At 45.2% G+C, this 21,430-nt stretch overlaps 1 protein-coding gene across 2 annotated transcripts in view; it reads right to left on the bottom strand.

Moving 5' to 3' along the window:
- The window catches only part of USP13 (ubiquitin specific peptidase 13), a 123,139-nt gene that overhangs the window by 45,438 nt on the left and 56,271 nt on the right, over positions 1 to 21,430 (bottom strand). For both annotated transcript variants that reach the window (XM_008266542.4, XM_051818794.2), the window contains exons 7-10: positions 14,809 to 14,903; positions 12,838 to 13,025; positions 4,958 to 5,029; positions 4,507 to 4,600 (exon numbers count right to left, since the gene is read on the bottom strand). In XM_008266542.4, the coding sequence (XP_008264764.3) occupies positions 4,507 to 4,600; positions 4,958 to 5,029; positions 12,838 to 13,025; positions 14,809 to 14,903 (449 nt within the window). The remainder of the gene's footprint in view (positions 1 to 4,506; positions 4,601 to 4,957; positions 5,030 to 12,837; positions 13,026 to 14,808; positions 14,904 to 21,430) is intronic.

Genomic DNA, 21,430 nt, shown 5'->3' on the forward strand with positions numbered 1-21,430 from the left:
GACTGACAACTATGCATCAAACATCATGAAGATGGGAAATCACATTAAAAAGTCACTTATGAAATGCAGTTTTGGAGGACATTTGGTGTGGCAGTTGAGACGCCACCTGGAATGCCCACGTCCCATGTCAGGGGCCTAGCTTCAATCCCCAGCTCTTCTCCCAACCCCAGCTTCCTCCCAGTGTAAACCCGGGGAGGGGGTGAGGAGGTAGATGATGGCTCAAGCAGTCGAGTCCCTGCGACACACATGGGATACCCAGACTGAGTTCCAGCCTCCTGGCTTCAGGCTGCCCCAGCCCTAGCTGTTGTGGATGTTTGGGAAGTGAAACAGCAGATGGAGGACACTTCTCTCTCAATCTCTTCCTTTCAATAATAAAATAAAATAAAATAAATAGAATTTTTTTAAAAAAAGAACTACTCTTTGGAAAACAATTATTTTATTGATTATAAATAATAGTATTTAGTATTCACCTTTAAAATGTTTGAAAGCACTGTCTTAGAATGCATAATGATCAGTAATCTTTTTTCTAAAGATTTACTTATTTATTTATTTATTTGAAAAGCAGAATGAGAAAGAAAGGAAGAGAGAGAGGGAGAGGGAGAGGGAGAGAAAGAGCATGCTTCGACTGCTGCTTCACTCCCTAAATGGCCACAATGACCAGGGCTGGGCCAGGATGCAACTGGAAGCCTGGAATTCCATCCAGGCTTCCCTTGTGGGTGCCAGGAGTCCAAGTACTTGGGCCATCTTCCACTGCTTTCCTAGGTACATTAGCAGGGAGCTGGCTCAGAAGTCATATAGCAAAGAATTGAACCCAAATAAGGGATATGTCACAGGCAATGGCTTAACCCATTGTGCCACAGGAATATATTTTTTGAAAGAGAAAAGGGGTCTATTATATAGGGGCTGGCCTGTGGCATAGTAGGTAAAGCCACTGTCTGTGACACCGGCATCCCATATGGGTGCCGGTTCAAGACCCAGCTTCTCCACTTCTCATCCAGCTCCCTGCTAATGTGCCTGGGGAGAGCACTAGAAGATGGCCCTGCAACCATGTGGGAGATTCAGAAAAAGCTCCTGACTCCTAGCTTTGGCCTGGCCTAGCCTCAGCCATTGTGGCCATTTGGGGAGTAAGCCAGCAAATGGGAGATCTCTCTCTCTCTCTCTCTCTCTCTCTCTCTCTGTGTCTCTCTCTGTCTCTCTCTGTCTTTTCCTCTCTCTATGTAATTCTGACTTTCAAATCAATAAGTAAATCTTTTTAAAAAGGTCTATTATATAGTGAGAATGTTTTATCTACTGCAAATGCAATTTAATATTAAGTCATTCAATAAATCCAAGTAGAAATGGCAGTACCTAAAACTTTTTACAGATGAAAAAATTAAGCATGCATATATTAAAAAACAAATTTCACCTTGTTCTGTGGCAAACCAATGTAGTAGCATAGTCTCTAAATGACCCAAGATATGAGACACTGGTGAGAAATCCATGTCATCTAGTAATTATTCAAACTTTAACTGCTCCGTTTTGTCACCCACCCATCAACATCCACGCAGAGGCACTGGGAACCTGAAACAAGTCCTGTAACAACTGTTTAGGGCAGCAGGATAGGCTGGTGGCTCAAAGCACAGCTACGAGGGCACACTGCCTGTGCCACTCCCAGATCTGCACCGCTGGGCTCTGGCTCGTGACGCTAGACTCCTCTGCCCAAGTGGTTACACAGGCAGAGACTGGCCCTTTGCAGGCCTTATGTGATGCTGTGATGCGATCATTTGTGAAGGCGGGCCTGCAAAGACGCATTTCTGTCACCTGATGCCAACTCATCCTTCATACTCCCCTCCGTCACACGCTCTTCTCATAATCTAGCCCCATCTGCTTCAGTACCCCCACTCTCCTCTCTTGGGGCATTTCCGCTTCATCTGTGAGTCACACACCAGCAGTCTGGGACGGGGCCACCTGATACCTGAGAGAAGTCCCACGCACGGGTTCCTTTACACCAACTGTAGGTGAAAATCCCAGCCAGTGCTTCCAGAAGTGGCTCCTGTGCCACCCAGGGGAGCAGAGACTTTTGCTATGAGTTGTTTGCTCAAGTGGTGGCTTGCAATGGATAGCCCCATGACCACAAGGAAAATCAGATGGCCAACTTGAGCCCGATTTTGAATTTTAGAGAACCTTCAGTAAGGATTGGATCAGAGATCTGCACATTTCCCACCCGGCAGAATAAGCCCTCCCCACCCATACCAAGACGTGCATGGATGACAGTCAGGGTTCTCCCTCTGTGGAACTAGACCACGCTACCCCAGAGCCAGAAAGAATTTTACAATGATCCAGATCTAGGGTCACAAACCCAAGTAGAGTACTGGGCGGTCACAAGTCACATGCATGTCCCATGTAAAGGAAGGGCTGCTGCTCAGCTCCATCTGCCATCGTGGGCCCGGGACCACCAGGGCTTCTGACTGTTAAAGAGAAGCTGGAAGGGCCGGTGCTGTGGCACAGCAGGTTAACACCCTGGCATGAAGCGCCAGCATCCCATATGGGCGCTGATTCGAGACCCGGCTGCTACACTTCCAATCCAGCTCTCTGCTGTGGCCTGGGAAAGCAGTAGAAGATGGCCCAAGTCCTTGGGCCCCTGCACCCGCACGGGAGACTCGGAGGAAGCTCCTAGCTCCTGGCTTCGGATTGGCACAGCTCCAGCCATTGCGGCCAACTGGGGAGTGAAGCATCGAATGGAAGACCCCCCTCTCTCTCTCTCTCTAACTCCGACTTCAAAGTGAAATAAATAAATCTTTTTAAAAAAAAAAAAAAGAGAGAGAGAGAAGCTGGAAATTCAGATACTATGTGGGGGCCCGCCAAAGCACGGCTTATACGCCAGATGTGGCATAAGTTACATAGCTTACACAGCTGGAAATAGAGCATTGGTTCCCCCTGCTAGCCTTGGACCCTGGAGGTCTTCAGATCTGTCACACAAAGGCCACTGCATCCATGGGGAAAGAGGGACAAAGCCCCAGGCAGTCAAGATTCGAAGACTGAACATGTAACATGTTTTTTGTAAACAACAACAACAAAAAAAACTCTTTCTTTCCTACCATAAAAGAACCTTGTCATAGCAACAAAACCAAATGTAACTTCCGAACATCACTAACTTGACAATTTCTGATTTCACATTTTCTCCAATGAGGAGATTCCAAAAGCACAAGAACAATCATGGAACATACACAGATGTTATTACCATTACAGAGAGGCTGAAATAAAACAGTCCCAGTCACCACCAAGGCCAATTCTGCCATTTGAACATCTCAGAGGTAAAAGAAAGCTGGACAGGCCCTTCCTACAGCTCTGAAGCCAGCATGTCCCCCGCCACCTCCCAGACAAGGTTCTTCTGTCACTGGTGGAGGTGGATAGGCACCTCTCACCTTATGGTGCAGGGTACCAACGCACCTTGAGGACCTACGTCCTCCCTCTCCCGCTCTGCTCCACCACGCTGGACATTCAGATGCTCTGTTCCCTCTGGGCCCTCTTCATCACTCTCTTGCTTCTCCCCACTCACTGACACCGCCCCTGTATGCTCCCCTTATGGGTTTCCTTCTTCTGCTTGCTCCAGTTCCACAACTAGCTGCCTTCACTGACTTCCCATTCGCACTCTGTGAACAGGTATGAGTAAAGGATAAATGACTACAAGGCAACCACAGGAGTCAAACACATTGAACGAGCTTGCCCACTAAGTCAAGACAGGATATTCCAAAGGGAGAGCAGGGGACAGTGAAGTACAAATATCCTTCAGGACAAAGCCAGAAAAAGGAGCTGGGGCTGCCCGACACAGCTGCAGAGGCTGGGCACTGCAGAATTCCAAGGGCGCAGCAGATTACAAGTCGTGTCCTCCAGAATTACGCAACCAGTAGGGAGGATCCAGCAGCCCTTGGGGCAGGCACAGGGAAATGCAGGTCAGGAGATCAAGCAGGCTGCCATCATTCTAACAATTAACAGTGACTAGCCACTGCCTTCCCAGACCACAGCAGAGAGCTGGCCTGGAAGAGGAGCAACCAGGACAGAACCGGCGTCCCCAGCCGGGACTAGAACCCGGTGTGCCATCGCCGCAGGCAGAGGATTAGCCTAGTGAGCCGCGGCACCGGCCAGGGCTGTTTCTTAACAAGCAGCCTCTTGAGAAATCCCAGCCTCCAAGAAACATATTGTGAGGGCAATATGAGGTCACCGAGGGGAACACGTTTACACTTTCCTGAGGCTTATCCTTCTAGCTCAGCTCTACTTTGTGAAGAAGGGTGTTGCGAAAGACTGATCATGATGGCACATATATAAACTATGAAGCCACTGCCACTGCAAACCCCAACCTGGAAAATTCTTACAGCGATTTTTAAGAGCATGCAGACAGGCCCCTGCCACTCTGAAATGAGGCTGCCTCAACGTGCAGCCACCCTGTGCCAAATCACAGGAAACCCGCACTCTGGCTGGGAAACGCCCTCCTCGTGAACGCCCGCCCCGCCCAACCAGGGCACATACCTTCTGTTCCTCCTTCATCACCTGTTCAATGAGCTCGGATTTCATGGGAGGCTTTGAATACTGGCCTGAAAGAAGGCCGTGTCCTAACTTAGTCCTGGCCAGAGGGAGAAACAAAAGCAAAAGGTCATTGTTGTTTTCCACAGAGACGTTAAAATTACCTGTGAATTTCAGTAAACGTATGGGCTTTTAGGTGAACTATTTTATCTTGATTACTCACAAACACAATGATTTGATTCTGTTTGATGAAGATTCCATTTTCAAATTTTCCTCAGTATAACTGTATTAATTTCTTTCTTATAAAAGTAACACAGGCTCCCCTTAGAGCATTTTTTTAAAAAAATACAAAAAATGAAGGAGAAAAAAATAACTTTTCTTTCATTTTGCAACCCAGAGATAACCACTGTGATCTTTATTGGGTACTTTTACTTAGAAACTGCTGCCTGGCACTTACATCTGTGTATTGAAATCTTGTGTTGGGTCTAAAGGAGAGTAGTCGAATATTCTGGGAAGGTTTCCTACATACCTAGAAAACAAGAAGGAACAGTCAAAACACAGCACCTGAGACAAGAACACAACCCAAACAAGCCACCATTCTCACTCACCAAGTCCATCCAGCCTTTCTGTAGAAATTAAACCCCCCACCCAAAGAAACATACTTCCTCTACAGCCATGCTCACGACCCTGCTGGAAGGGATCATGCTTCCATCAGTGGGTGCAAGCCCAGGTAGCAAGGTCCCCACCAGAGCAACCTGAGATGTTCTGATTTGAGGCCTGGAATTTGGTATCCTTTCACAAATTCCTCACGTGGTCCTAACACACCAACATGACACCACCTCAAAAACAAATGAAGGTCACTCTAAGACCCTTCTTGGGGCTGATGTGGCACAGCAAGATAAGCCACCAACTGCAATGCCAGCCACGCTTATCAGCACAGGTTTCACAGCTCCACTTCCAGCCCAGCTCCCTGCTAGAACTCCTGGGAAAACAGTAGAAGGTGGCCCAAGTCCTTGGGCCCCTGCACCCACATCTGAGACCTATATGAAGTTCAAGGCTCCTGGCTTCAGATTGGCCCAGCTCTGGCCAATGAGGCCATTTGGGGAGTGAACCAGATCTCTCCCTCTCTGTCCCTCTGCCTTTTTTTTTTTTTTTTTTTGACAGGCAGAGTTAGACAGTGAAGAGAGAGAGACAGAGAGAAAGATCTTCCTTCCGGAAAGAGAGACAGAGAGAAAGGTCTTCCCTCCATTGGTTCACCCTCCAAATGGCCGCTACGGCCAGCACGCTGCGCCAATCCGAAGCCAGGAGCCAGGTGCTTCCTCCTGGTTTCCCATGCGAGTGCAGGGCCCAAGCACTTGGGCCATCTTCCACTGCCCGGGCTACAGCAGAGAGCTGGACTGGAAGAGGAGCAACCAGGACAGAATCCGGCACCCCAACCAGGACTAGAACCCGGGGTGCCTGCACCGCAGGTGGAGGATTAGTCTAGTGAGCCACGGCGCTGGCCCCCTCTGCCTTTCTAAAAAAATAAAATAAATATTAAAAAAAAATTTCATTTAACCAAAGCTCTGGTTAGGCTCCTCTAAGTCCTATGTTTGTCTAGGCCCAACTTTGGGCTACCATGTTTGCCCTTGTAATCCAGTCAGGGCAAGGATCTTGCTAGGTCAGTTTAATGAAAACCCTTCATTCTTGGTCTCTGACCAGCCCAGCCTGCCTTCAGCAGTAATTCTACCAAGTCAGTTTAGCCAGAAACCCCTTATCCATGAGGTCTCCTGTTTGTAATTTTCCATTCTCTGAGCCCAACCTGCTCGTTGGTCACGAATCCCTGCTCATCCTTGTTGGAATCAGAGCCGAGCCCCGTGTGTCATCCACTGTAAGACCCGCTGTAATGATCCCCATGCCTACCCACTTGGTCTCCCTTGAATAACGTCTGCCTCACCATCTTAACAAGTGTTCGAGTCATTTTTCTCTGTAACATTAGGAATTGTTCCAATAATTTCAAAGTGAATCATACTGACAAAAACAACCACCGCTTCTTGAGAGTCTCCTACGTTATCTAGCTGAGTCTTCATTTACCACCATGCAAAGAAGGGACTGTTTTTATTATTTTCTCCATTTGAGGGATGAGAAATTGAGACACGAATTATTAGGCAGCTTCCCAAGCCCAGAGAGTGAGTGATGAAGCCTAGAGTAGGCTGGAGTGACCTGGCTTCAGAGCCAGGCTCTGAACCACTCTGCCGGCTGCACCTGCCTATTCCCTGTCCCCTGAGTGGTCCCAAGTACTCCCTTCTGACTAGTAGCCCTGATAGAGCAGTGTTGACCTTAACAGGTCTCAAATGTTAGCACAATCATTCTTTTTTCTTCTTCAGTTCGTTTCCCATTTTACACCCTCTGCCCTGTGCTGTTCTTTCCCTCTGCAGTCTTTGATTCTCTAAGCCTGAAAGCTCTAGGAAGAAGAATCCAGAAGCAGCTCCCTTTCTCTGGCCCTTCATGTGCCCTACTCTGCCCTCTCCTCTGACCTCATCTGCCACCAGTCTCGCCACCTGCCCCTCCTGCTGCACCGGGCACTCCCAGCTTGCCGCTGCTTCCAAGCCAGGCCATCTGCTGCCTGTTTCCTGGGACACTCTCCACAGACCCTTGCTGGGTGGCTCCTTCTCACGTCTGCTGAAAAGTCACCTCTCAGACTCCGGGCCAAAACAGGAGTAGCCACAACTACCACTCCTAACTCCCTACCACCTGCCTTCGGCTGAATTTCTTCTCAACGTGCACCACAATTTGCAATTACAATGATTTGCTTTTTATTTTTTTAACAATTGTTAATTTTTTCGTTTATCTTCCAGAAGTCCACGTATACACGAGAATGGTGTCATATAAAATGTTTCAGAACATAGTCCTTACATTTAAAATATGAATATACATTCAATCCAGAATAATTTCCATTGAAATGCAGGATGGTCTTTCTCGCATCGTTGGATTGGCTTCTGCTTGCGCGTTTCTTTGTTGTATTTCCTCCTCTTTTCATAAAACCATTTAATCATCTGTTTATCTGTCATGCTGAATAGAAATGACAGGGACAGAATGTCTTGTACTGGGGGGAACTTGTTTAATTTAAACTTTGCCCAGACACTGGTCATGAGGGATTTGCTAACTAATCTTGACGGTGGACACAGCGCCTCATTTCCCCCTTTCTCGTCTTTTTGCAGCTTCCTTGTAGCTCCTTTTCCACTTTCTCTTCTTCTTTTCCTGCTCCTCCTCCTCTCCTGTTCTGCTTTCTCTGCCTTCCGTCTTCACCGTGATCCCTATGTGATTGCTCTGGATTTTGATCCCAAGATGTAGCTGGTTGCTTTTGCATGGCAGGATCTGAATGGTGGGTAGGACTTGAGTTTTTGAGAAGCCTTTTCCATGTGTCTCTGTGTGTTGGGCTTGTTGCAGACAGTCCATGTACTGTGCATCTTGGGCTAAAAACTGTAGGACAGAACTCATAGTTGCTTCAAAGCTCGTGCTACCAACGATGGCATCTTCCACAGGTGAATTCACATAGTGGTTCAGGCCAACCCAGTTACCCCATGAGCCAGATGTGCCTGTGTGACCTGACTTCTCAGGGCCTTTGAAAGCTTCAGGAGCTCTCTCCACTTCTCGTGGCTTCCAGGACACCCTCTACCTTCCCTGTGGATGGCTTCACTTTCCTATTTTCTTGTTTATTATCTACCTCTCTAGAGATTACATGCTAGGGTATAAACTCCATGAAGGCAGAGACTTTCTCTATCTAAAAACTGCATCTCCAGCACGAGAACAGCATCTGACATGTAAAAGGCACTCAGTAAATATCTGTTGAATGAATATATTCATATCATATAACCACATAACCAATTTCCATGAATGACCACCAATAACCAAATGGAAAAGGAATTATTGCAATGGAACCCTGACAGAGAACTATAACACACCAGCAGTGAGCAACAGCCTCTGAGGGGATCTCTACTGTCAGAAACTCTGAAACACCTGCTGTCCACAAACTTAGAATTTGTATCCCAAATTGTCCGCCCACATCAAAATTAACAGAGTACACTTCTCTGGCCTGGTCCCATTCAAATGACTTTTCGATATGTCACTAGGGCAACAATTTTATCTAGAAATTTCAAATGCCAAGAGCCAAACAATAGATAAACCAAACCATGAAACCAAACTACTTAGTGTAAGGCCACACTGAAGAATTCTTAGCAGTATACAAGGTGATGTATTCATTGGCTCTCTTATGATCCAGTTTTTATCATATCTTGGAACCTGATAAGACAAAAGTCTTGCAGGAAAGATGAACACTAGTAAAAAGATTTATGGTTTAAGGCAAGATTGGTAGAGAAAGGCAGAGTTATGGGGATTGAATAATATCACATCAATGAGGCCAATGCTGTGGTGCGGTGGGATAATGTCATATGGGCACCGGTTCGAGACCCAGCTGCTCCACTTCTAATCCAGCTCTCTGCTATGGCCTGGGAAAGCAGTGGAAAGTGGCCCAAGTCCTTGAGCCCCTACACCCACGTGGGAGACCTGGAAGGAGCTCCTGACTCCTGGCTTTGGAGCTGCACAGCTCCGGCCATTGCAGCAAATTTGGGAGTGAACCATCGAATGGAAGACCTCTCTCATTCTCTCTTTTTCTCTTTCTCTCTCTCTCTCTCTCTCTCTCAATCTGCTTCTTCTCTCTCTCTGTAATTCTGACTTTCAAATAAATAAATAAATCTTTTTAAAAATCACATTAACATAAGAATTGATGAGAAAAGCAAAACTATCATAAAAAGAGCCATTTTCATTCCTTTTCTCATCAATGAGGAATAGCCTCCATTACAAAATTAAATGAAAATGCATAAGTATTGCTAGACAATTTTTTAATTTATTTTATTATTTGAGAGGTAGAGTTACAGACAGAGAGAGGGAGAGACAGAGAGAAAGTCTTCCAGCCACTGGTTCACTCCCCAAATGGCTACAACAGCTGAGTTGGGCCAATCCGAAGTCAGGAGCCAGGAGCTTCCTCTGGGTCTCCCATGCAGGTGCAGGAGTCCAAGCATTTGGGCCATCTCCTACTGCTTTTCCAGGCCATAGCAGAGAGCTGGATCCAAAGAGGAGCAGCCGGGACTAGAACTGGCACTCATGTAGGATGCTTGCCCTGTAGGTGGAGGCTTAAAGTGCCCACTACGCCACAGCTCTGACCCCACTAGACAATTTTTAAAGTACAAATACCTTCATTTGCAATCTGGTGGTTTTCAAAGACAAAGATGTAACTTGGCAGACAATCCATCCTGGTTGTTATCCAATTTATATACCCATATATTTAGATGTTATCATCATCAAGAATTACTTTAAAATGGGGGGCAAGGCATTCAACCCAGCAGTTACGAAGCTGGTTAAGATGCCTGAAACCCATATCACAGTACCTGGGTTTGTTTCCCAGTGCCCGTTCCTGATTCCAGCTTCCTGGCAATGCAGACCCTGGGAGGCTTCAGTGAAAAGTCAAGTAATGCCACCCACATGGGAGACTTGGATTTTGTTCTCAGCTTCCACACAGCCCAGCCCAAGCCATTTTGGGCACATGGAGAGTGAATCAGCAGATGGGAGTTCCCCTCTACCTCTCTCTCTCTCTCTCTCTCCATGTTTCTGTTATGTGTGTTTGTATGTCTGCCTCTCAAATAAATTTTAAAAATTTTCAATGTAAACTAGGTTCAATTGGCATGCAAGGAACTATCTTTCCCAACTTATACCATTCTATCTTTCCCAACTCACACCAAGGCTGTCTGTAAGTCATTTAATCTTTCTGTGAGTCGTTATTTCTACTTCCAAAACAGAGACCCTGCTCCTGAACCTAGCCCTCTGAGTAAGGCTTGCTGGAGAAACAGCAGTTGGAAAAGTGAGTGCAAGTCTTCAAAACTTCATCACAAATAGAATGAAAAGATGTCTATTTTGCCACAAAAAAAAATTTTTGAAAACCATGCATAAGGGGAGTCTTTATTTAAAAAGTTCATGAAAATGTATTCTGAAAAAACTATGCATATGTTTCAAAAAATTTTCAACAAAGTATACTTAATTCCATTTTCCCCACAAACTTTTTAAAAATATCTTTGTATTTTAATCTAGTGATATTTGGTCAAAGCATGATTAGGATAAGAATAAGAATGAGCATCAATAGTAAGCTGCTCACGTTCTAATATGTACAACAAATGTTTAGAAAATACAATATATTCAATAATATCACATAAATTTCTAAGACTGTTGAAGCAAGCCTAAGGAGAGCTTCAAATCTCAAATTCAAACCACAGATGTGAGACACATTTTTCATTAAAGAAAAGATTCGCCAAACTTTGGAGCCTAGGAAGGACTTTTTAAATTGTAGATTATAAAGCAATGAACACATTATTGGACTTTGTTAAGACAAGAACATATTCTGAAAAACCGCTATCATCCAAAAGTTGTACTTTTGAAATTTATATTTATTAAATAAAAGTGCTCTATTAAAAAAAGAACATATTCTGCTGTAGATCAAAGGAAATAATAATTATACAACACCTACTGGAAGGATATTCCTTCAACATTTTCAACAAAGATCTTAGATCATGAGTCATATTATATGAAGCCTCATTGTTCCCCAATCAAATGGTGATAACATGAGTATAAAAACACTACCATGCAGGGCCAGCACTGTGGTATAGTAGGCTAAGTCTCTGCCTGCAGAGCTGGCATCCCATATGGGCAACAGTTCTAGTCCCGGTTGCTCCTCTTCCAATCCAGCTCTCTGCTTATGGCCCAGGGAAAGCAGTGGAAGATGGCCCAAGTGCTTGGGCCATTGCACCCACATGGGAGACCTGGAAGAAACTCCTGGCTCCTGGCTTCAGATCAGCCCAGTTCCAGCTGTTGTGGCCATTTGGGAAGTGGAACATAGGATGCAAGGCCTCTCACTGTCTCTCTCTCTATTTCTATAACTACACCTCTCAAATAAATACATAAATCTTAAAATAAAAAAAATACTACAATGCGGCACACAAACCTTTGCAAAGGAGACACACTTGCTCTTCCTCCTTTCCAAGGCCTCTCCCCAGTCCTCCCGCCCGCCCATCAGGTGCATGTCCTCCCCTCTTCATGGGGTCCTCTCTGACCACCTCTTTCCCTTTTCCTTCACAGAACGTACCATGTTTGTGACAACACAGTTTTTACTCAATGTCTGTTTTTCCAAATAATTGTATGTCCCAGGGTGGGGGGTGTAGCTCATGTTTTTTGACCCACTGACCCACAGATACACCCTGCACTCTCAAGAGCAGAGCAGAATTCACTCTTTATTGGCTGCATGAAAAAATAAAATCATACATGGAAAATTAACCAACCATTTTCAAAGCCAGAAAACAGCAAGAAGAGGGAATTCTTCAAATACCGAGACAGGAAAGAAAAGGTTATCTGACATCCTTTTGAATAGCCACTATCAAAGCCATGAGGATTTGAACTGCATGTGGGTAAAATGTTGGCCTATGCTGTTCCTAATCTGTCCTGGTGCACATCTGTGCTCCTCCATACTCAAACAAAGTGAAAGAAACCTGCTCACTCCAGACACACTAGAGATTATTTTCTAAACTCAGCAGCTAAACACCAGCCGCAGCCACTGAACTTGGGCTCCCTGTCTCAAGTACAACCTAAGGAAACAAACGGCCACAGACAAAGCGACTGTGGCACTGGGCATGGAACAGGGAAGGCAGTTTGGAAAGTGCCCTACATCAGTGCCTTCTGTTGTATCTAGAGGGAAAGGCCAGCTTGTTCATTTAGTTCAACTCAAACAGATGAGACCTTTTAAAAAAATGCAATAAAAGGAAATTATTAGAAAAAGGAAATGCCACTTGGAAGACAAAGCAATGTCAAACTCAACAAAAAATTTCTACATGCTCACTCCCAGTTTCACTACCTATCTCGTTGCAGACCCATACCCACTAGTCCAGTCTGTGAACACTCTCTGAGTAACAGAAAAGAAAATCCTAAATGCCCTAGGAAACTCCTCCTCCTGAACGCAGACTCTAGCCAGACATGTCCTTGGGTCCCTCCTGGTGCATCTAAAGGATTGTTTGGCGGTTTGGCTGTCAAGATTCACAATTAATATATTCTTGGTACATCGGGTGATGTGCTAAAAGCAGAGCCGTTATGAATATAACAAACCCCTAGGGTTTTTTTCGTTTACAAAACTCTGCTTATCTCCCTGATACCATAAGGAAGAGAGGGCACCCAGGATGTGGTGGGTGATGGAGACGGGCTTCCCAACGAGGGACGGAGGGTGGTCCTGGGTGCCCTGTCTGTGGGGGTGGGGGGACTTACGCTCTCTGGAACTCCGGGATGCTGAAGATGGCCTGCATGACAGAGCTGAGATAGCAGCTGTTGCCCAGGTTCTTCAGACCCGTGTACCCGGGGCCGTACATGGGCTTCAGCTTCGTTCCCGACTCCTGGATCACTTCCCACTCACTGACCCGCGGCTTGATGTCATTGTCCCGGAGCCCATTCTCTGTCTGGGGCAAAGTCATGGCAGAAAAACCATTTTAAAAGTGCTCCCAACAAAGATCCCATGAGCTACTTCTGATAGCAACAGCTCTTTCTGCCATTTTCCCCCAATCAAGTAAAGAAATAAGCAATCTAATTAAAAGAAACTGAGAAATGGTGATGGTTGCACAAAAATGTGAATATACTTTAAACTGTGATTCATACCCTTAAAAATGGCTGAAATACGGGGCTGGCATTGTGGCACAGTGGGTTAAGTAGATGCTTGGGACACCAGCATCCCGTATGGGCACTGGTTCAAGTCCTGGCTGCTCCACTTCCTATCCAGTTCCATGCTAATGCACTTTGGAAAGCAGCAGAAGATAATTCTTGGGCCCCTGCCATCCAAGTGGGAGACCTGCATGAAGCTTCTGGCTCCTGGCTTCAGCCAGCTTCAGGCCTGGGCACTGCAGCCATTTGGGGAGTGAACCAGCAGATCAAAGATCTCTCTCTCCTCTCTCTCTCTCTCTCTGTAACTCTTCCAAATAAATCAATCTTTTTTTTTTTTTTTTTTTTTTTGACAGGCAGAGTGGACAGTGAGAGAGAGAGAAAGGTCTTCCTTTTGCTGTTGGTTCACCCTCCAATGGCCGCTGCGGCTGGCGCGCAGCAGCTGGCGCACCGCGCTGATCCGATGGCAGGAGCCAGGTGCTTCTCCTGGTCTCCCATGGGGTGCAGGGCCCAAGCACTTCGGCCATCCTCCACTGCAATCCCTGGCCACCGCAGAGAGCTGGCCTGGAAGAGGGGCAACCGGGACAGAATCGGGCGCCCCGACCGGGACTAGAACCCGGTGTGCCGGCGGCGCAAGGTGGAGGATTAGCCTAGTGAGCCGTGGCGCCAGCCTAAATCAATCTTTTTTTAAAAATGGCTAAAATGGTAGATTTCGTGCTGTGTATATTCTACTACAATAAAAAAGCAAGCACATGAAAAGGATGGCTATAAAAGGGAGAAAGAGATGGAAGGAGAATGAAACATGAAGAGGATTGGCAAAAAGAAGCAAGTAGACCATTATCAAATAAAGACCCAACACAGCAAACAAAAAGGCAGGGCATTTGGACAGGAATGTGGGCTAAAGCTACGTGACTTGGGAGTGCCTTGAAAAAGGAAGGACATCCATAGAAGGGAAAAGAAAAAAAAAAAAAAAAAGCAAAGGTGGGTCTGAGAGAAAAAGAGGAGAGAGAGAAAATAAAAACATGAGGAGACAGAGACAGCCGGAAGGAAAGGACCAACACCACAAAATGCATATTTAAATGGTGCCTCAGAGGGAAAACTATTCCACAGTCACAGTCTCCCCTGGAAACCATGGTATTAAAAGAAGCAAAGCTTTTCCATCAACAATATGGTGCTGGCTTATTCTTTCCACGCCTAGGAACTCGGCTTCCCTTCCTGCAGCTAATTAAAGTGGTGCTGGTCACGGATCATTTTAAAGGTCATCTCCCCATAACTTCTCCCTGTGGTGAACAAAGTGATTCATGCAATTGTCTATCACAGGGGACAGAAATCCTGCAACTACACTCCAACTAAACAAAATGGTACTGGACCAGTTGGCCTTTTGCTTACAACACACAAAAAAATTCTAGGCTGTTAACCGAAACAAATGCTAATGAATTAAATTCAAGAAGTGAATGCAACCATTAAAACATAAAATCTATAAAATAAAGATCTGTGTTACTGGAACTGTACATTAAATAAACCAAACAGCTGCCTCTCCCACTCACCCCACAAAATGGGATTAGAGACAAAAGTAGACCTTCTCACCCCATGCATGTGGAGCATATCGATTCCAAAATGCGCTAAGTGCTTGGCCAAATGAGGATCCAAAACAGGTTCCTCTTCTTGAAAGGAATAAACATCTGGAGGGTGAACAGAAAACAGGCACTGAGAAATGCAAGCAAGTCATTTAATATCCAACATATATTGACTGAGCTACTATGCACCAGGCTTGAGATATATCAATGGGCAAATGAACAAAAACCTTGTGATGTTCAACTGGGAGAAAGATAGATGATAAACAAGAAACATAACAAACGGGTGTACTGTATAAAAATACACACATATCAGGAAATGAAACACTTTCAGGAAATGAAACATCTCAATCAAGAAAATAAAGGCTATCTGAAGTTAAAATAATTTAAAATTGATAAATGTAAGTCCCTAACACTTGATTTTTTTTTTCTAACCAGGAGCACAGTGGCATAGCTCTTAAGTTTAGGAAGAGGCAGGTGAAGGAGGAGGGTGGTGGCCGTAGCAGGGAGAGCCCATGAGGGGACAGGGTGGACACGCGGTCCCTTACCATGCAGGTGAATGGCTGGATGGGGGTGCTGGATCCAGGACAAAACCAAACTCTGCCGGTGAAACCCTTTGTATTCTTAGACCTTCCACCTCCCCAGCTGCCACCCCCACCACAACTTCACCCCTTCCTTCCAACTTCAGTGTCCATGCCTCAGAGAACTCTGCAGAATGTGTGGGGCTTCTCAAACATGTTCACCCCATGGCTCACACAAAATGAGTATGTGTCTGTGTTCCAGGGGACCTAGGGGGCTCCAGACACCCCAGACCCTGTCTGACAGTCCCAGAGCCTGAGGGATCTGTGCCTTGGCCAGACCGGAAACCCATTTGTGTCAGGAAGCTCTGTGCTGAGGGGGGCAGTTCCTCTCCTTGGGTTAACAGTATTCCACCTTTCAGCACACTGCTTTCAACTGAACCTGGCTTTTCATATGGGGGAGCATGGCCCTGAAGCTGCAGGATCACCTGGGAGCTCGTTAGGAATCCAGGATCCAGGGCCCCATCCCAATCTCTGAATGAGAATCTTCATTTTAACAAGATCCTCAGGTGCACAGCAACCTCGAAGCAGCTCAGAGTTTTCAAAGCTATCCCACCCCTGCCTTCTCTGTCCTCTAAAGCAATACAATGAGGGAGAGCAGAGAACATTCTCAAGCCCATCTCACAGGTGAGGAAAAGAGGCTTATAAATGCTAAATTATCTTGGCCTCATATCCTGCAGGTGGTCCCAAACCCCAGGTATCTGACTCCTGCACAGTCCCCTTCACTCTATATGAGAATATTCCTTTAGGTATCTCAGGATACCAGTAGCCTTGGTGAAGAACCATTTGTAGAAGACAGACTCAAGAATCGAAATTTCTTCAATCCTAGATTTGAAAAACAAAATCTATTCCAAGGAAAATAGATAAAGATACCCCCAAGACAATAAATGAAACCCTGTCCAATGAGGTCCCTCCTCCTGAAAACATTACTAAAAGAACAAGTAATGTTCAGACACTATTGGGGCCAGTCAGCTTTACACAGGTGCATGGGTACCTACTAACCATACCCACATATGTGGAGATGTAGTGCCCTCCAAAGGAAATTGTCTTCCTATTATTTGTAGGTTAAACACTGCCCAGTGTTCTTTTCTACTCCTCTTCCAACAAGGCCCATTTTAACTGGGATAGCAGCAATCAGTTATGTTTTTTAATACAATTCAGTGTTCTAGTACCATTGGTTGAGCTCTGTAATTAACACACAATTGTTCTTAGGTGTTTAAATTTTAACTGAAAAGTGATCCCTGTTAGGAATTTGGAAAACATCATGTTGAGTGAAATAAGCCAATCCCAAAGGGACAAATACCACTTGTTCTCCTTGATAGGTGACAACTAACTGAGCACCAAAAAGGAAACCTGTTAAAGTGAAATGAACACTATGAGAAACAGTGACTTGATCAGCCCTCACCCTGACTGTTGATGAGCAGCTTAATATGTTATCCCTCTTAGTATTTTTTCGTTTGTTCTACTTAATACTTTTGGTTGAATACTGTAATCAATACACAATTCTTCTTAAGTGCTGAAACTTAACTGAAAAGTGATCGCTGTTAAATATAAGAGTGGGAATAAGAGAGGGAAGAGATGTGCAATTCGGGACATGCTCAAGCTGACTTACCTCAAACGGTGGAGTTAGAAACATACCAGGGGATTTGAATTCAATCCCATCGAGGTGGCATGTACCAATGCCATCTCACTAGTCCCAGTGATCAATTTCTGTTCACAATTGATCGTAATGATAGGACTAAGAACCAAAGGGATCACATAAATAAGAATAGTGTCTGCAAATACTAGCTGATAGAATCAAAAAGGGAGAGAATGGTCCAACATGAGAAGTGAGATACACAGCAGACCCATAGAACGGCAAATGTCCTAACAGCACTCTGGCCTCATAATCAGCCCTTAAGGCATGCAGATCCGGCTGAAATGCCCATGAGAGTATTTCAGGCATGGAAAGCCAAGACACTCTGGGGGAAAAAAAAAAAACCTAAATGAAAGATCTCCACGGGTGAGATCCTAGTGGAAAGAACGGGTCATCAAAGGAGGAGGTACCTTTCTTTGAAGGAAGGAGAGAACTTCCACTTTGATCATGGCCTTGTCTAAATATGATCAGAGTCAGTGAACTCAGGGGGCTTCCATAGCCTTGGCAGCTCATGACAAGAGCCTAGGGTGATTACTGATGCCATAAACAAGAGTGTCAGTTTGTTAAGTCAACAACAGGAGTCACTGTGCACTTACTCCTCATGTAGGATCTTTGTCCTTAGTGTGCTGTACATTGAGATTTAATGCTATAACTAGTACTCAAACAGTATTTTACACTTTGTGTTTCTGTGTGGGAGCAAACTGTTGAAATCTTTACTTAATGTATGCTAAACTGATCTTCTGTATATAAAGAGAATAGAAAATGAATCTTGATGTGAATGGAAGGGGAGAGGGAGTGGATAAGGGGAGGGTTGCGGGTGGGAGGGACGTTATGGGGGGGAGCCATTGTAATCCATATTTTGTACTTTGGAAATTTATATTCATTAAATAAAAGTTAAAAAAAAAAACAAAATAGACAAATTCCAATCCAAATAAGAAACGTTTCCAAAAAGTTTAAATACTAAAAAGGCTTTTTAAAAAAAGGCATGTAAACTAATAACTTGAAACAAATGCATTGTCAATATTCTTGGCAGGAAGTGAAAATAGCATTGTCCAGGCACTTTAATTTTGATTACTATTAACTAGGGACACAGTCTTGAAAACTCAAGACTTTAAGCATGAGGTCGGCACTGTGGTACAGAAGGTTAAGCCTCTGCCTGCAGTGCCAGCATCCCATATGGGCACCAGTTCAAGTCCTGGCTGCTCCACTTCTGATCCAGCTCCCTGGTAATGCATCTGGGAAAGCAGTGCAACATGGTCCAAGTCCTTGGGACCCTGCACGTACATGGGAAACCTGAATGAAGCCCCTGGCTCCTGGCTTCAGTTTGGCCCAGCCCTGGTTACTGCAGCTATTTGGGGAGTAACCCAGCAGATGGAAGATCTCTCTCTCTCTCTTCTCTCTCTCTCTCTCCCCCCTCCCCTCTTTCTCTCTGTCACTCTCTCAATTTCTGCCTTTAAATGAAAAATATTAAAAAAAAAAAAAAAAGAATTTAAGTCTCTAATTATCAGGGCTCTATTGTAAAATAACCAAACTGGGACAAGTGTTTGGTGTATAGTGAAGGACTCTGCTTGAGACAATCATATCCCATATCAGAACACCTGGTTCAAGTCCTGACTCCTTCCCTTCTGATCCAGTTCCTTGCTAATGTACACTCTGGAGGCAGCAGGTGATGGCTCAAGTACTTGAATCCTGGCCACCCATGTGGGAGACTTGGATAGAATTCCTGACTTCTGGTTTTGGCCTGGCCCAGCCCTGGCTGTTGCAGCCATTTGAAGTGTGAACCAACAGATGGAAGATCTTATCTTTTTCTCTCTCAACTCTCTCTCTCTCCCTTTCAAACAAAGTGAAAAAAATAAATAAATGTAATTTTTTAATCTGTGGGCTCATTTAAAAAAAGAATAAAATTACTAGAACTGAACCATTTGTACTGGCCTAGAATTTTGAAATAAGTGAAAAATCTCACTGTCCTTTGTGGTTCTCAACTCATGAGGCTCTTGTCACATTGAGAAATTAACACTTTCTTCCTACTCCAAAGACAACATGATTTGGTCAGACTAGAATTATTTGTTACCCCAATGACAAAAGCAGTTTAGTGAGTGACATGTAAACATGTAAGAAATCTAAAAGTGAACTGTGATCCTTAAACAATGCAATCATGAAGCATTTATAATTGACACATAGTCAGAGAAATATTTTGAGTGGACTCCATAGCTGAAAATGCTGCCTTGTACTCATGCAGGAGCAGGCACTGTGGTAAGTGGGGGAAGAGCCACTTGGGGAGCCAGCATCCCACATCAGAGGGCCTAGTATTGAGTCCCACCTCCATTTCCAATGCAGCCTCCTGCTAACGCACTCTGGGAGAACCAGGCGATGGCTCAGGTACTTGGGTTCCTGCCACCCATGTGGGAGAACTGCATGGAGCTCCTGTGTCCTGGCCCTGACCTGGCCCAGCCCCGGCTGGGGTAGGTGTTTGGGGAGCAAACCAGTGGATGCTGCCTCACGCTCTCTGTGGTTCAGTTTGTCATTTAACTTGAAATGAGACAGAAAAGATAAAATAAAAGTTTAATAACAGAAATATTCCATCCATGTGATGGGCATGTACGTGCAGTACATTCAACAGTGAATTTAGGAAAAAGGGCAGAGATGAGGCTAAGGCAGGAACCAGCACTGAGAATCTGTAGGAGTCAAAATGGTGAGCATCTGTGACCTCTGAATGAAGAGATTTATTTTTTCTTGGTTTCCTGTGTTTTCTAGACTTAATACAATAAGCGACTGAAAAGTGTTTTCCCCCAAAGGTTAGCATGATTCTATCACATGGTTAGGACTAGAGTTGTTTCAGCCACACAGATTAACTTGCCCACTCATTCATTCATTAATGCATCACAGTCAACAAACATTTACTGAACACCAAACATACCCAGAGCCTGAGGACAGAACGTTAACTAAGATAAGCAGGGTCCCTGCCCAAGTCTAATATTCCAAACAGTCTCAGAAAGAAATGCGGTTTTGCTGTGAGGGTGCTCAGCAGACACCTGGCTGCGGTTCTGTGATGTAACTTTAGGCTAGTTTCCTAAACTCCAGAAAATCAGACAAGTTCAAATCTTCCCCTCAGGTTCAAAAGGTAACAATGTACCTCAACAGGGACAGGGGTTTAGCCAGGCAGTTAAGACTCCTGTGTCCCATATCAGAGTACCAGGGGTCATTTCCTGCTTGCAACTCCAAATTCCGACTCCAGCTTCCTACTAAGGCAGATCCAGGAGATAATGGCCTAAGTACTTGGGTTCCTTGCAACCATGTGGGAGACCCAGATTGAGTTAACAAATTCCCATCTTCAGCACAACCCAGCCCCACCCAGCCCCAGCCATTGTAGGCATTTGGAAACTAGTGATAGTCGTTCGCTCTCTCTCTCTCTCTCTTTCTCTCTCTGGTTCTCTCTCTCTCTTTCTATCTCTTTCTCTGCCTCTCAAATAAATAAATTAAAATTTTTTTATAATGCACCTCAAGTTCTTATGTTGGGGGTTGGCATTGTACCACAGTGAGCTAAGCCACTGCCTACAACACCAGCATCCCATATCATAAAATGGGTTCAAGTCCCAGCTGCTCTGCTTCCAATCCAGTTCCCTGCTAATGTGCTTGGGAAAGCAGTGGAAGATGGCCCAAGTATTTAGATCCCTGCCACCCATGAAGGGGACCCATATGGAGTTCAAAGATCCTGGCTTCAGCCTGGCCCAGCCCTGTCTTGTGGTTACATGGTTATGTGGTTATTTGGTGAGTGAACTTGCAGATGGAAGACTCTCTCTCTCTCTGTCACACTGCCTTTCACATAAATTAAATAATTTTTTTTTTTTTTAAGAGAAGAGTTCTTGGGGCTGGCACTGTGGTGCAGCAGGTTTGGACCCCGGTCTGCGGTGCTGGCATCCCATGTAGACACCAGTTCGAGTCCTGGCTGCTCCGCTTCCAATCCAGCTCTCTGCTGTGGCCTGGGAAGGCAGTGGAGGATGGCCTGGGTCCTTAAATCCCCTACACCCATGTGGGAGACCCAGGGGAGGCTCCTGGCTCCTGGCTTCAGACTGGCCCAGCTCTGACCATTGTGACCATTTGGGGAGTGAACCGCCAAACACTGAGGAAGAGAAATGAGGAGGAAGAAGGGTTCTCGCCAGATGCAGCTCTCATCCGCTGGGATCGGTCCGCCAGGCGTTTGTACTTCTGCGCATGAAGTGCATCTGCCACAACAGGAAAGGAGGGGAACTGAGAACGCCCCAGCAATTGCATTTGAAAAATAAACAGAGAGAATGGAGTCAGAGGCCTGGATGATCACTTTAAAGATGGAATAGAACTCCCAGCCCAGAAAAAAAACCTACAATGCAGTCAGGAAAGGAAAACAGAGCACAAAGACATCAATATAACAGGAAAAAAGAAAG

This window comes from Oryctolagus cuniculus, chromosome 4, assembly GCF_964237555.1.
Source record: "Oryctolagus cuniculus chromosome 4, mOryCun1.1, whole genome shotgun sequence".
NCBI lineage: Eukaryota > Metazoa > Chordata > Mammalia > Lagomorpha > Leporidae > Oryctolagus > Oryctolagus cuniculus.